Raw genomic sequence first — 16,278 nt, 5'->3', positions numbered from 1 at the left:
GATGGTAACTAATTTTAATCAGACATCCAGGAAAAGTAAGATGCAGTGGAAGGACATGAAGGTCACAAGAGCCATTATTAATAGTGTAAAATGGATACAACAGACAAAAGTAATGTCTTCTTCTCCATATCTTTTGGAGCCCAGTAAGAGACAAACTAGTGTTGGTTTATAAATATCTTGGATGGTAAGAGGTTCTATGATGGTTAGCTTTAATTATCAACTTGACAACCTAAAACTAAGTGGTAATCCCTCAGTAAATTGAGGATTTGTCTTGATTAATTTGATATGTGGGCATGTCTGTGGAGGACTGTTTTAATTGTTAATTAAAGTGGGAAGATCAATCCTGACACTTGGTAGCACCATTTCATTGGCTGGACCTGAACTGTTCAAGAATAAAGAAAGTTATCTGAGACTACACAGCAAGTAACCAAGTATTCATGTATTCGTTCTTTATTTGCTCTTGGTTGTAAAGATGTAATGCTTTAAGTTCCTTTCATAAAATAATGGACTATACTCCTTGTATTAATAAGATCAAATACCTTTCTATTTTAACTTTTATCTTTTTCAATGTATGTTATAACAGCAACATAAAGGAAATAAAATAAGAAATTGGTACCATGGAAGTGGGACTTTTACTGTGATAAAATTGATGATGTTACTTTTTTGAGGAATAAGGAAGATATTGGAACTTTGATCTAAAAGAATCCCACTAAGTGATGAGGGTAGAGATTAATGAAATAGCCACCTGGGATGTTAAAAACAAAAAGGAATTACTAAGAGTGGAGGTCCAGATCATGGTCTTAGTCGTTAACTGGCCTAAAGGATATTCATGTAACATTTTGGCTCAGAACTTATGTGTGGTGTTCATGCTAGAGCAGTAAAAAGCTATGATTTATCAGAGATTGGCACCATTGAAGGAAACCATCCAGTACTTCACTGGCATGATCCAATCAGGATAGAGGACTTTTTAGTGCAGTATTTTACCTAGTAATCTATGTATACTGTTCATGTGGGGATGAAAAAAGCAGCTATGGTTGTCAAAGAGATCAGTAACACTGAAGTAAACAACTTTATGTTGCATTAGAACAATAGAAATTGTTTCCTCAGAGTCATCATACAGAAGCTGATATAGCTTTGGCCCAATTAGAAACAATATATCTTGAGCTTGCAACCGAATCTGGAAATGTAACAGTCATTCCTGTGATACTAATTTTGAAGGCATGAAGTGGTTCTGGGGAGCAACTAAGTATTGGAACTTTGTGGTAGATTTGGATCTTTTGTAGAGAGGGCCTGAGAGGTCACTAGTGGAGGTGATGCCTTAGTTCCAATGAAGACCCCACAGCACTGGAATTATCAACATCTACCAATCTATCATTGTAAAGTGGAGCTGGCCTGCTCCCAAGAGCGAATCTGTGTGTACTCCGGGAAACATAACTAGAGGGGTGGGATACTCAGGTTGTTTGGAGCCCAGAATACAAGGCACAGCTTCTAGACACAGGAGCTTCAAGATTTGGTCTATACATTGCTGATTTTTCTTTTGGCTTCTTTTAGATTTTTAATATAATAATATTCTTTTTCCATTTCATTCCCTCCCTCCAAACTCTCCTATAAACCTTTCCTTGCTCTTTTTCTAGTCCATAGCCATTTAAAAATTAATTGTTGATATATTCAAAACCACAAACCACCTACTGCTGGCTTCTTGTTTGGGCATGGTTGCTTTTACTTCCTGTTTCTTCTCTTTCAGAATAACAATGCTTACATATATAATTTCTTTTTATTTTATAGGAGCTCAGATTAAAAGATCTTGGAGTTTGAAGTCTTGAAAATTTTGTAAGGCTTTGGGAGAATTTCTGGAATTGGGTTATATTTTATATTCTGATGTTAACATGGGACAAAGGATAGAAAGTCATGGCTCAAAGTGATGTGTTCATGTGTCTTAAATTGACAAGGCACAGACTGTATTGGTTAGTTTTTATTACAAACTTGACACAATTAAGAATCAACTGAAAAGAAAAGCTTTACTTGAGAAATTATCTGAATCAGATTAGCCTGTGGGTATGCTTGTCAGGGTTTGTCTTTATGTTGGCTGGTATAGGAGGGCCCAAGCCACTATGGGTGCATTTTTTTCATAGGTTGTCATCTGATCTACAAAAGAATGAAAAGAAGCAGTATGTAACCTGTGTATTTATTGCCTCTGCTCTTTTTTCCCAAAAACATGATTTCTTTGTGTAACCCTGGCTGTCCTGTAGACCTTGCTCTGTAAACCAGGTTGGCCTCAAACTCAGAGATCCATTTGCTTCTGACTCATGAATGCTGGAACTAAAGGCATGTGCCACCACTGCCTGCCTCTCTGAACTTAATTGTGATGTTTCCGAAAAGTAATATATTATGAAACTCATTACCCCAGACTTGAGACATCATATATCAAAACTCAGAATATAACAACTGCTGCAATGACTCACCGACATAAGCAGGCACTTATTCTCCTTGATTGATCCCATGCAGCCCAAGAAGGCAACTACCATGATAATGGAGCCCACAATGACCAGAACATTGCCAAGTGTCAGGAAGGGGAGATTACGGAAGAGTATTCCATAGGTATTCTGGACCAGGAGGTGGATCCCAAAGCCCAAAATGCAACAGCCACAGACCTAAAAGGAAGAAATCGTGGCATTCTAAGGTTAATATTATTCTTAGTATCACATTATTTATATTCTTACCTTCTTGAGATCAGAGTTACCTGGTTTTGCTAACACAAGACTCATGGGTTCACCTTCTTTACTCCATTCCCCACTATTATTATAGAAAGGAGATACTGGTTTCTTCATATGAAATCACACATATCTTTTACTATACATTTCCAGATACAAAGAAAAGATAACCTTTATGAGAGAACTACTACCTTCACAATACAGAAGCCTAACTTAATACTTCAGATATTCTATCTCTTATCCACTCAGTTTTCCACACATGCCCTTTCCTTTGGAGAGTATTGCCATGTAGAAGAGTCACTCTCTTTGAGGAAGGTCATCGTGATAGGAAGACTAGAAAAGAAACCAAACTTTTGATGATATTACCTCCCTTTTTTCATATTAAGTTATCAAGCATGAGGATATGTGTGTCTGTAAACTTTACATTTTTATTAATCCATACTAATTATACAAAAAGCTCTCATTGTTAAAGTTCTATAATCAAGCATATAATGTACTTTAAACATATTCACTGCTCTACTAATCTTTCTTTTCTGCTTTCTATTTTACATTTCCTTCTTCCCTCTTCTAATAGTCCCCCTTTTAGTTAAATGTTTTTTGTTTTTCTTAGCTCCCACAAATGAAGGAAGATGAAATACTTTTCTAAGAAGGAATGAATTATTTCATTTAAAGTAATCTCAAGTTTCACCTATTTTTCTGCATGATTTCATTCTTCGTTGTGGCTAATAAAGTATATAGTATGCACATATACCACATTTATACATGTACATTTATACAGTCACCTGTTAATGGATATCTAGTCTGTGTCAACAGTTTAGCTATTGGTAATGGTGCAGTAAAAACATGGATTCGCAACTGTCTTTGTCGTAAGACAATTATGATTCTTTTGGAGACAAAAACGAGAAGTAAAATGGCTATATTATATGGAAGTTTACAAAAAGAAGACTAAATGAATAAAAAATCTAATCAAAAGTGAATGATGGAAATGAACAGTTTTAACATAATGAAGTGCAAATTGTCAATAATTATATGGAAAAAAAGTTCAACATCTCTAGCTACATCAAAACTACATGGAGATTCTATTCCATCCCATCAGACTGACTGTCAAAGAAAACTATCAATAACAAATGCTGACCAGTATGATAGAAGAAACCATTTCACACTGTTGTTGAATATATAAATTGCCAAGATATTGCTGAAATCATCATAGATGTATTTCTTTTAATTTAGAAATGAAAATTCTGTATGAATTCTCTGCCAATATTTTTCCATGCAACTGGGGATGAGGAAATAGTAGAATTTAACATCCAAATTGTAGTCTATTTGTCACTTACAGATGCCAACTATTTGCAAGGCATCTCTAAAGCCTCAGAGAGACTGAACACCTTCATTATTAATTGCACTGATATTTTTCAATTTTGTAGGTTTATGGTGTCCCACAATGGCAGGAAGGGAGAAAATTATTACTGATTTATGCCTAAGTGAAGTGTTCTAGATATTACCCAGGCATAATCTATACTCTTCCTTGAGAAGAAAGGACAACTTAGCAGGAATGAAGGACTATTGTTTCAGACATGTTCAAAAGAAGTACTTACCCAAAAAAGAAAGTTAAAGAAAAACAGAACATATTTCAGCAATTTCAGGCTGCTCATGCCCATGCTGGGATAGTATGCCCTAAAAAATGAAGAAAAGAATTTTTAGGTGAATTTGGTATTGTAAGATAGCATCACAGACTCCAAAATGAGAGTGTTCAGATTTCAGGAATTACCACGACCATCTTGTCTTTAAGCTATATCTATCATCTGGAAATTTTTTCCTAAATCCCCTGATTTCACATGTTGAAAACTGAAACCCAGTTTGAAAAGCCATCATCTTGAAGGCTAAATATTATTCCAATATAGCAAGTCATGTTTGGTGTTATAGCCCTATGACCCAACAATAGAGCCAGTCTAACAATAATATGAGTCACAGGGACACAAATTAAACCAATGCTTTTGGTCTTGTGTGACATCAGTAAGTAATGTCTGGCTACTCAAGAAAACAGCCTTTGAGATCGATTGGCTGATAAATCAGGGCAGAAGGCCAGTGACCTGATCAGACAGTTCCTTAACTAACTTAAGATTCATTACATACTAAATATATTATTGTTTTATTTTTGTGACTGTATTTTAATTACAATATTTCTCTCCTTTCCTCTCTGCAAACCCTTTCATATACTTCTCCTCCCCATCCTTCCAATTCATGGCCTCTTGTTTTCATCATTTGTTATTGAATGGTCTGTAAGGCCTCTCCATATGAAAGCCCAAGGAGATATACCTATGCTTGATTTATTCTTTTATTTACAACCATCTATATATCTGTTCTAAATATGACCATGACTAAGGATTAGACATTTTCCACTAGATGTCAGTCTTGTAGCAGAAATTAAACACACAAATACATTTTTAGGAAGTTAAAAGAGACCACAATAGGAGTACAGTCTTTTAAATGACACTATCATTTTAGCAAAGACACCATTCTATGAATGTGCATGATGTATATAAATGGTATGTGTATATACATATATGTGAGCACCAGAGGAGTATATCATGTGTTCAACTCTATTATTCTTTGATTTCTGCCATTGGACAGGACACTACACACATAGGAGGTAACAAGGGAAGCAAATTCAGTGAAGGAGAGAGAGAGGAAGATTGGGAAAGAGAGAGAATGTGGAGGAGTAGACAAAAGGAAGGGAAAAAAGAAGAGAGACAGAGAGTGAGAGAAAAAGAGAAGGAATAAGAATTATATCTAGACAGTGCCCATCTAGATATACCACGGTAATCTCTCATTTCAAGATATGCATATGCATTCTTGTAATCCCAATGCTGGGGATCCTTAAACCATAGGGTTAAAAAAATTAAGGTCATCCTAGGTCACATAATGAGTTCCTGTGTGGTGTGTGTGTGTGTGTGTGTGTGTGTGTGTGTGTGTGGTGTGTGTGTGTGTGTGTGCGCGTGCGCACATATATGGAAACTGGGCTTCTAAAGATAAGACTGCAATGCCTAAAATAAAAATTTCCTAGAATATATTAATGGAAGAGTAGATATTACATAAGAAAAATTAGTGAACTTTAAGTTAGTAAAAAAATTATCAAAAAAGAACAGATAACAGAAATTTAAATAATAAAACCCTTCCAGGTTAAGAAACAATATTAAGTATCATAATTTCTAGTAACGGGAATCCCCAAAGGAACAGAGAGAAAATATTTGAAGAATTAGCATCCATAATTAATTCTGACTAGATTAAAAATAATTTACTTCTATGACAAAGAAGCTCAATGAAATCCAAGTATAAGAAAATTATACTCCATAGTAAAATTATGATATATTACCCAATCAATGATAAAAATAAAATCTTAAAATAGTCAAAAGAAACAAGACATTAAACACAAAAGAACTAATAGAAGAATAAGAACAGATTTATCAAAAAACATTTAATCCAGAAAAGATGCAGAAACTTGCTTAAAATGCTAAAACACACCCAAAAAAAATCTCAGAATTTTATATTCAGTAAGTATTGACAAAAAAAAAGAATGGAAGAATATAAAATATATATGAGATTTATGCATGACATTCAAGATGTAACTATACCCTGTATAAAAGCTGTGGGAATTTCCATCTAGCAGATCCATGCTATGAAAAATATTCTGAGAAAATTTCTAGGCAAATTGTAAGAGCAGAGGCAAGACAACATGACTTCATGAAAAAACGGGCCATGTTTTCTTGTTAACTGTTGTTTGGATCATAAATGGCAACAAAGGATTGATATGCTAGATGAAAACTTGGTCTCTGGCTAATAGTGCTATCAAAAGGTGATTGATTCTTTAGGAGATGGAACCTGTTTGACATATTTAGGCCATCGGGCACATGCCATTGCAGGGTATATCTTTTTATTTGTCTCCTCTCCTCCCTCTCTTCTATTTCTCCCTTTTCCTCTCTCTTGCTCAAACGCTATGAGTAAACACTTTTGCCTTCTGTGCTTTCACCACAATGTTTAAGCCTGAGAACACACCCAAAATAACAAGAACTGGTAACCACACCTTTGAAACTATGACTCAAAGTGAAATTTTCCTCTTTTCAGTTGATTTCCTTGCTTGATTTTTTTGTTTGTGTGTTTGTTTAGTTGTTTGGTTGTTTCTTTGATTGCCTGTTTGATTGGGTAAGGTTTTGTCATAGTATGAAAAGTTAACTACCACATTTTGAAATATCTTTAAGCAATATTTGACTGTGACGAACAGTATTATATGAAGTTATGAATAAATGTAAGTTTGTAATAATAATAACAGTCTGGGAAAGAAGAGATGAAAATTCATGTTTGGAAAAGCAACTGTGCTTACCTGCACTAGTGCACTCCATAAAATTCAAGCATAAATTTAGCAAATATCCTGAGGCCCAGGAGCTACTTGCACTTGCACTTGACAAGTGCTGTGAAATAAACAATAGGAGCCAAAGGGGTTTGTGTGTGTGTGTGTGTGTGTGTGTGTGTGTGTGTGTGTGTGTGTGTTTAATCTCTTTTTTATTTATTTGCTTATATTTACCCTCCAGATTTTATTCCCCTCCCAGTCTTCCCCCATCCCTGAGAGTTCCACATCCCATACCTCCTCCCCTGCCCCCACACTGCCCCCACCCAGTCTCCACAAGGATGTCCCACCCCACCAGATCTCTAAACATTCTGGGGCCTCCAGTCTTTTGAGGGTTAGGTGCATCTTCTCTGACTGAACGCAGACCAGGGAGTCCTCTGCTGTATGTGTTGGACGCCTTATCTCAGCTGATGTATGCTGCCTGGTTGGTGATCCAGTGTCTAAGAGATCTCAGGGGTCCAGGTTAATCAAGGCTACTGGTCATCCTATGGGGTTGCCTTCCTCCTTAGCTTCCTTCAGCTTTTCCCTAATTCAACCAGAGGGGTCAGCAGCTTATGTTCATTTGTTGGTTGCACATATCTGCATCTGACTCTTTTAGTTGCTTGTTGGGTCTTTTGGAGAGCAGTCATGGTAGGTCCCTTTCTGTGAATACCCCATAGCTTCAGTAATGGTGTCAGGTCTTGGGGCTTCCCCTTGAGCTTGAACCCACTTTGGGCCTGTCACTGGACCTTCTTTCCTCAGGCTCTTCTCCATTTACATTCCTGCATTTCTTTCAGACAGGAAAAATTATGGGCCAGAGCTTTGTCCATTCTTTTATTGTTAAGAATTGTTTTCTCTATTCTGGGTTTTTTACCTTTCCATATGAACTTGAGAATTGCTCTTTCCCTGTCTTTGAAAAATTGAAGATTTTTGAAAATGTGGCCATTGCTTACTTGCAATAATCTAGTAGATGCCCCATGGTCAACACAGACTGAACTTAGGTGGGTTCATGAAGTTGGGAAGAAAATGTTTGGGAGGCTTGGGAGTGATTGGAAAGGGAGAATGAGAATGGATATGGTCAAAATACATTAACACACATCCAAACAAATTTCAAAAATAAATAGAAATAATATTTTAAATATAATCATATAATAATTGTAGCTTGGGGGTTCAACACAGAAGAAGGGAGATCAATACAGAAGGAAAATGTGGGATGGGGAAAAAGATGGCACATAATGTAATCTTAACACTTGCTTGTAAACACTCAAAAGGCAGGATTGTCATATATTCTGGGCCAACCTATGGTATATAGTAAGACCCTGTTACAAAAAAGTCATTACATGTATCTGTGGAATAGAATAAGTTTTGGGGCATTTTCCAGGGAGCTATATATTTATTGCTGCCTGACTCACAATAGCCAGATCTTTTTCCCCTTTTAATCTTCTTCCTCCTACTTGACTCTTTCTTACAGACCCCCAACCTGAGCAATCATCCCCTACTAAGCAAAAGGTTTGTTCCTCCCAGGGCAACAAGTAAGCTGAAGGCAGACTCACAGCTCTCCTACTGTTCCTGAGATCCAACAGCCAAGTCTCACCCCCAACTCTATAGCTGGAATCTCTTTTCTCTCTGACTCCCATCTGCAACAAATAACCAGAATTTATCCTCCAACCTTCCTTCTCTCAACTCATCCCAGTATCTAAGCCTCCAAAACAAAGAGGCATTCCCTATGAACACACCAGCTATACAGGCCAGGAAAAGAGGCAACATATCACCATAACACTCTAATAAAATTCAGAGAGTACATAGAAGCCAAGAAACAAAACACTGACCCAAAAAGAGTTGAAAAAATTATCAATTAGACATATAATTATCCTAAACCCAGATGTCTATAAAATATGTCTCCCCTAAAGCCCAGTTATTCTAGTGTAGCAAGAATTGAATATCCCAACACCTGAAGCACAAGAAAAAGATTTTAAGACAGCCTTTGTGGACATGACAGAGATCCTTAAGGAGAAAATTAATAAATCCCTTAAAGAAATCCAAGGAGAAGAAAAAAGTAGAAGTAAATAAATAAAACTGTTGAAGACCCAAAATTGGAAATAAAAACAAAAGAGAAAACACAAACTTAGGGAATTCTGGAAGTGAAAGATTAAACAATTCAAAGCGAAACTACAGAAGCAAGCATTACCAACAGAATATATGAAGTAGATGACAGTATTTTAAGCATTGACAATACAATAGAAGAAACTGATACATCTGTCAGAGAAGTTAAATCAAAAAATCCCCTAAAACAAAACATCCAGAACATCTGGGAGACTATGCAAAGACCAAACCCAAGAATAATATATATAAAGGAGAGAGAAGCAGTCAACCCAAAGGTCAAGAAAATTTTTTCAACAAAATCATAGAAAAAATTCCTAAACTAAAAAATGAGATACCTATAAAGGTACAAGTAACATACAGAACACCAAATAGATTAGACCAGAAAATGAAGTACCTTACAACATAAAAATCAAAACAATAAACACAAAGATAAAAGAAAGTATATTAAAAGATTTAAGGGGAAAAGACTAAGCCTCTAAGAAACCACAGATGCCAACCTAGACCAGCAAAACTTTCAAGCATCATAGATGGAGAAAATAAGTTTTCTCTGTGATACAAATTTAAACCATAAACATACACAAACACACACACACACACACACACACACACACACACAAGCCCTACAAAAGATGAGAGAACAAAAACTCAAACCTGAGAAAGTTGACTACATGCATGACACAACAGTCAAAGAAAATTCAAAACATAAAAATACTCCTAACCCAAAACATCCAGAAAATTCAGGACACCGTGAAAAGACCAAATCTAAGAATAATTGAAATAGAGGAGAATGAAGATTCCCAACTCAAAGGACCTGAAAACATCTTTAACAAAATCATAGAAGAAAACTTCTGCAACCTAAAGAAAGAGATGGCAATAATGGTACAAGAAGCTTACAAAATACCAAATAAATGGGACCAGAAAAGAAAATCCTCTCATTACATAATAGTCAAAACACTGAACACACAGAACAAAGAAAGACTACTAAAAGCTTAAAGGGAAAAGGAACAAGTAACATACAAGCAGACCTATCAGAATTATACCAGTCTTCTCAACAGAGACTATGAAAGCAAGAAGAGCTTGGTCAGAGGTCATGTAGACTCTAAAAGAACAAAAATTCCAGCCCAGGATACTATAACCAGCAAAAGTCTCAACATAGATGGTGAAATCAAAATATTCCATGAGTATCTCAGAAGGAATACAAATAGGAACTCGAATACAAAGAACATACCTATACCAAAGAAAAGACAAGACATTAGGCATCTCAAGACACAGCCAAAAGGAGAAAACCACAAGCACATAACGCTGCCTATGAAAGCAAATATAACAAGAATTAACAGTCACATGCCTTTAATATCTCTCAATGGATTCAAATCACCTATAAAAAGACATGAGCTAGCAGACTAGATCTAGCATTTTGCTGCATACAAGAAACACACCTCAATAACAAAGACAGAGACTATCTCAGAGTAAGAGGATAGAAAAAGGTTTTCCAAGCAAATGATCAAAAGAAACAAGTTGGAGTTGCTATCCTAATATTCCATAAAATAGACTTTCAACCAAAAGTTATCAAGAGTGATGAGGAAGAACACTTCATATCCATCAAAGAGAAAATCCACGAAGAGAAAGTCTCAATTCTGAACATCTATGCCCCAAATGCAAGGGCAGCCACATTTGTAAAAGAAATTTTACTAAAGCTCAAAACACACATTGAACCCAACACAATAATCATGGGAGACTTCAACACCCCACTCTCACCAATGGACAGATCATTGAAACAGAAACTCCACAAAGACACAGTGAAACTAAAAGATGTCATGAACTAAATGGATTTAACAGATATCTACAGAACATTTCACCCTAAAACAAAAGAATACACTTTCTTTTCCACACCTCATGGTACCTTTTCCAAAATTGACAATATAATATTGGTCACAAAACAACTATCAATTGTGTTGGAATACTACTCAGGTATCAAAAACAATGACTTTATGAAATTCATAGTCAAAAGGATGGAAGTGGAAAATATCATCCTGAGTGAGGTAATGCAATCACAGAAAAACACACATGACATGCACTCATTGAAAAGTGGATATTAACTCAAATGCTTGAATTACCCTAAATGCACAGAACACGTGAAACTCAAGAAGGATAACCAAAATGTGGATCCTTTACTCCGTCTTTAAAAGGGGAACAAGAATACCTTTGGGAGGGGATAGGAAAGCAAAGTTTAGAACAGAGACTGAAGGAACGCCCATTCAGAGCCTGCCCCACATGTGGCCCATACATATACAGTCACCAAACTAGATAAAATGGATGAAGCAAAGAAGTGCAGGCTGACAGGAACCGGATGTAGATCTCTCCTGAGAGACACAGCCAGAATACAGCAAACACATAGGTGAATGCCAGCAGCAAACCACGGAACTGAGAACAGGGCTCCCGTTGAAGGATTCAGAGAAAGGACTGAAAGAGCTTGAAGGGGCTTGAGAACCCATATGAACAACAATGCCAACCAACCAGAGCTTCCAGGGACTAAGCCACTACCCAAAGACTATACATGGACTGATCCTGGGCTCCAACTGAATAGGTAGCAATGAATAGCCTAGTAAGGGCACCAGTGGAAGGGGAAGCCCTTAGTCCTGCCAAGACTGAACCCCCAGTGAACGGGATTGTTGTGGGGAGGGTGGTAATGGGGGAAGGATGGGGAGGGAACACCCATATAGAAGTGGAGCGGGAGGAGCTAAGGGGATGTTGACCTGGAAATCAGGAAAAAGAATAACAATTGAAATGTAAATAAGAAATACCCAATTTAATAAAGATGGAGGAAAAAAATCTACTGCAAAAAATAACAAACAAACAAACAAAAAAAAAAACAACCATCAACTGATACAAGAAGATTGAAATAATCCCATGCACCCTATCAGACCACCATGGCCTATAGCTGATCTTCAATAACAACAAAAGCAACAGAATATGTGAAAACTGAACAACTCTCTACTCAATGATAATTAGGTCAAGGATGAAAGAGAGAAAGAAATTAAAGACTTCCTAGAATTTAATCATAATGTTCACACATTATACCCAAACTTTTGGGACACAATGGAAGTAATGCTAAGAGGAAAATTCACAGCAATAAAGTGCACTGGTAAAGAAATTGGAGAGATTTTACACTAACAACTTAACAGCATACCTGAGAGATATAGAACAGAAGAAGCAAACTCACCCAAGAGGAGTAGAGGCAGGAAATAGTCAAACTCAGGGTTGAAATCGACTAAATAGAAACAAAACAATAAAAAGAATCAGGAAAACCAAAAAAACTGGTAGGTTGAATCAATAAGATATTTAAACCCCTAGACAAACTTACTAAAGGTTCCAGAGGCAGTATCCAAATTAACAAAATCAGAAATGAGAAGGGAGACATAACAACAAAACTGGAGGAAATTCAAAAATCAGATCCAACTACAAAAGCCTACACTCAATAAAACTGGAAAATCTGAATTAAATGGATGGTTTTCTAGACCATATACCAAAGTTAAATTAAGAGGAGGTAAACTTTCTAAACAGGTCAATATCTCATAAGGAAATAGAAAAAGTCATTATAAACCTTTCAACAGAAAAAGCCCAGGGCCAGATGGATTTAGTTTAGATTTCTACCAGACTCAAAGAGGACCTGATACCAATATTCCTCAAACTATACCATAAAATAGAAACAGAAGGAATACTACCTAATTCATTCAATGAAGCCACAATTACACACACAAAGACCCTACCAAAAAAGAGAACTTCAGACCAATCTTGCTTATGAATACCAATGCAAAAATACTCAATAAACTTCTTGTGAACCAAATGCAAGAACACATCATAAACATCATTTGCCATGATTAAGTAGGCTTCAACCCAGGGATGTAAGGTTGGTTCAATATATGAAAGTCCATTAACATAATCCACCATATAAACAAACTCACAGAAAAAAATCAAATGATCATATCCTTAGATGGAGAAAAGCATTTGACAAAATACAATACCCTCTCAGGTTAAATGTATGGGAGAGATCAGGAACTCAATGCCCATACCTGAACATAATAAATGAAATTTACTACAAACCAACAGCCAATATCAATTTAAATGGAGAGATTTCTGAAGCTACCCCACTAAAATCTGGGACAAGATAAAGATGCCCTCTCCCCCCTATCTCTTCAATATAGTCCTTGAAGTGCTATCTAGAACAATAAGACAACAAAAAAGAGATCAAGGGGACAAAAATTGGCAAAGAAGAATTAAAGGTATCACTATTTGCCAATAATATGATAGTATACAAAAGTGACCCAAAAAATTTTACCAGAGAAATTCTCCAGCCTCTAAACAATTTCAGCAAAGTGGCCAGATATAAAATTAACTCAAATAAATCAGTAGCCTTCCTTGATACAAATGATAAACAGGCTGAGAAAGAAATTAGGGAAACAATTGCCTTCACAATAGCCACAGATAATATAAAATATCTTGGGGTAACTCCAACCAAACAAGTGAAAGATCTGTATGATAACAACTTAAAGTCTCTCAAGAAAGAATACAAAGAAGTTCTCAGAAAATGGAGAGATCCTCCATGCTCATAGATTGACAAAATTAACATAGTAAAATGGCCATCCTGCCAAAGGCAATCTACAGATTGAATGCAATCCCCATCAAAATCAAAACACAATTCTTCAAAGACATGGAACGAGCAATTCTGAAATTCATCTGGAAAGGCATAAAACCCAGAATAGTTAAAAAAATTTCTTAATACACAAATGGCTGGGGGAATCCCATCCCTGACCTCAAGCTCTACTACAGAGCAATAGTGATAAAAACTGCATTGTATTGGTAGAGAGACAGACAGGTTGATCAAGGGAGTAGAATTGAAGACCCAGAAATAAAACCACAAACTTACACACACTTGATCTTTGACAAAAAAATCCAAAAGTATAAAATATAAAAAAGAAACCATCTTCAATAAATGGTGCTGGTCTAACTGGATATCAGTATACAGAAAGAAGAAAATAGACCTGTATTTATCACCATGCACAAAGCTTAAGTCCAAGTGAATCAAAGACCTCAACATAAAACCAGATACACTGAATCTAATAGAAGAGAAAGTGGGAAAGATCCTTGAACTCATTGGCACAGGCAGAAATTTCCTAAATAAAACTCCAATGGCTCATGATCTAAGTTCAAGAAAAAGGACCTCATGAAACTGGGAAGCTTCTGTAAGGCCAAGGACATAGTCAATAAGACAAACCAGCATTCTACAGATTGAGAAAAAATCTTCACTAACCATACATCTGATAGAGAGACTATATTAAAAATATATAAAGAATCAAAAAACCACACAACCCAATCAAAAAATGAAGGTATAGAGCTAAACCAAGAATTCACAATAGAGGAATCTCAAGTGGCTAAGAGCCACCAAAGGAATGCTCAAAATCCTTAGTGATCAGAGAAATGCAAATCAAAATGACCCTGAGATTCCACCTTATATCAGTCAGAATGGCTAAGATCTAAAACTCAGGTGACAACACTTGTTGTGAAGGATGTGTAGAAAGAGATATACTACTCCATTGTTGGTGGATTGCAAACTGGTACGACCACTCTGGAAATCAATTTGGAGGTTCCTCAGAAAATTAGAAATAGACCTACCTAAAGACCCAGAAATACCATTCTTAGGGATATATCAGAAAGATGCCCTTCCATGCCACAGGAGCACATGGTCCACTATGTTCATATTGGCCTTATTTGTGATAGCCAGAAGCTGTAAACAACCCACATGTCCCATGACAGAAGAGTGGATACAGAAAATGTGGTTCATTTACACAATGAAATACTACTCAGCTATTAAGACTGAGGACATTCTGAGTTTTGAAGGCAAATAGATGGAACTAGAAAATGTCATCCTTAGTGAGGTAACTCAAGACACAAAGAACATGGACGGTATGTTCTCATGAATAAGTGAATATCAGAAAAAAAATAAAAAAGGTACAGAATACCCAAGATACCACAGAACCCAAAAAGTTCAACAAGCAGAAGGGCCCAAGTCAGGATGCCTCAGTTCCACTTGGGAGGGGGAAGAAAGCAACCACAAGGAGGGAGGGAGATAGGGACAAGGAAGAGAAAAGACATGGGAGTAGGGGGAGAGGGGAACATGATCTGGTATTGGGTTGGGGGAAAGGACTGAAGCCCTGAAAGCCAGCAGAAAGAATGGAAAAAGAAACATCAGGAGAAAGGAGGTTGGGAGGACACTCTAGAATGTGCCAGAGACCTGGGAAATGAGAGACTCTCAGGACTCAAAGGGGGGACCCTAGATGAAAGTTCCTACAGTGGGAAAAGGAAACTTATTTGATCCACCTCCAGCAGAAAGACGGGGCATCAAATGAGGGATGAGGTTGCTATCCTACAGCCAATGCTCTGACCCATAATTCTTCCTGTCTGAAAGAAATGCAGGAGTGGAAATGGAGAAGAGCCTGAGGAAAAGAAGGTCCAGTGACAGGCCCAAAGTGGGTTCGAGCTCAAGGGGAAGCCCCAAGATGTGACACCATTACTGAAGCTATGGGTCATTCACAAAAAGGGACCTACCATGACGGCTCTCCAAAAGACCCAACAAGCACTTGAAAGAGTCAGATGTGGATATGTGCACCAAACCAATGAACAGAAGCTGCTGAGCCCTATGGTTGAATTAGGGGAAAGATAGAAGAAGTTAAGGAGGAGGGCAACCCTGTAGGATGACCAGCAGTCTCAATTAACCTGGACCCCTGAGATTTCTTAGACACTGGATCACCAACCAGGCAGCACACACCAGCTGAAATGAGCCCTCCAACACATATATAGCAGAGGACTCTGTGGCCTGGGTTCAGTCAGAGAGGATGTACCTTATCCTAAAGAGACTGGAGGTGCAAGGAAATTTAGAGATCTGGTAGGGTGGGTGGGGTTGGTAGAGTAGGGACATCCTTGTGGAGATGGGGAAGGAATGGGATGTGGAACCTGTTGGGGGCTGGACCAGGAGGGGAATAAAATCTGAAGTATAAAATTACACACATATATACATGCATGCATACA

General features: G+C 37.0%; 1 protein-coding gene across 2 annotated transcripts in view; it reads right to left on the bottom strand.

Moving 5' to 3' along the window:
• Positions 1–16,278, bottom strand: part of Cd53 (CD53 molecule) — a 143,622-nt gene that overhangs the window by 14,391 nt on the left and 112,953 nt on the right. For both annotated transcript variants that reach the window (XM_032897535.1, XM_032897534.1), the window contains 2 exons: positions 4,307–4,385; positions 2,463–2,651 (listed from right to left, as the gene is read on the bottom strand). In XM_032897535.1, coding sequence (XP_032753426.1) covers positions 2,463–2,651; positions 4,307–4,369 — 252 coding nt within the window. In that variant the 5' untranslated portion in view covers positions 4,370–4,385. The remainder of the gene's footprint in view (positions 1–2,462; positions 2,652–4,306; positions 4,386–16,278) is intronic.

This window comes from Rattus rattus, chromosome 3, assembly GCF_011064425.1.
Source record: "Rattus rattus isolate New Zealand chromosome 3, Rrattus_CSIRO_v1, whole genome shotgun sequence".
Taxonomy (NCBI): Eukaryota; Metazoa; Chordata; class Mammalia; order Rodentia; family Muridae; genus Rattus; species Rattus rattus.
The sequence above is the reverse complement of the archived record's forward strand: the minus strand, read 5'-3'. Positions and strand labels throughout refer to the sequence as shown.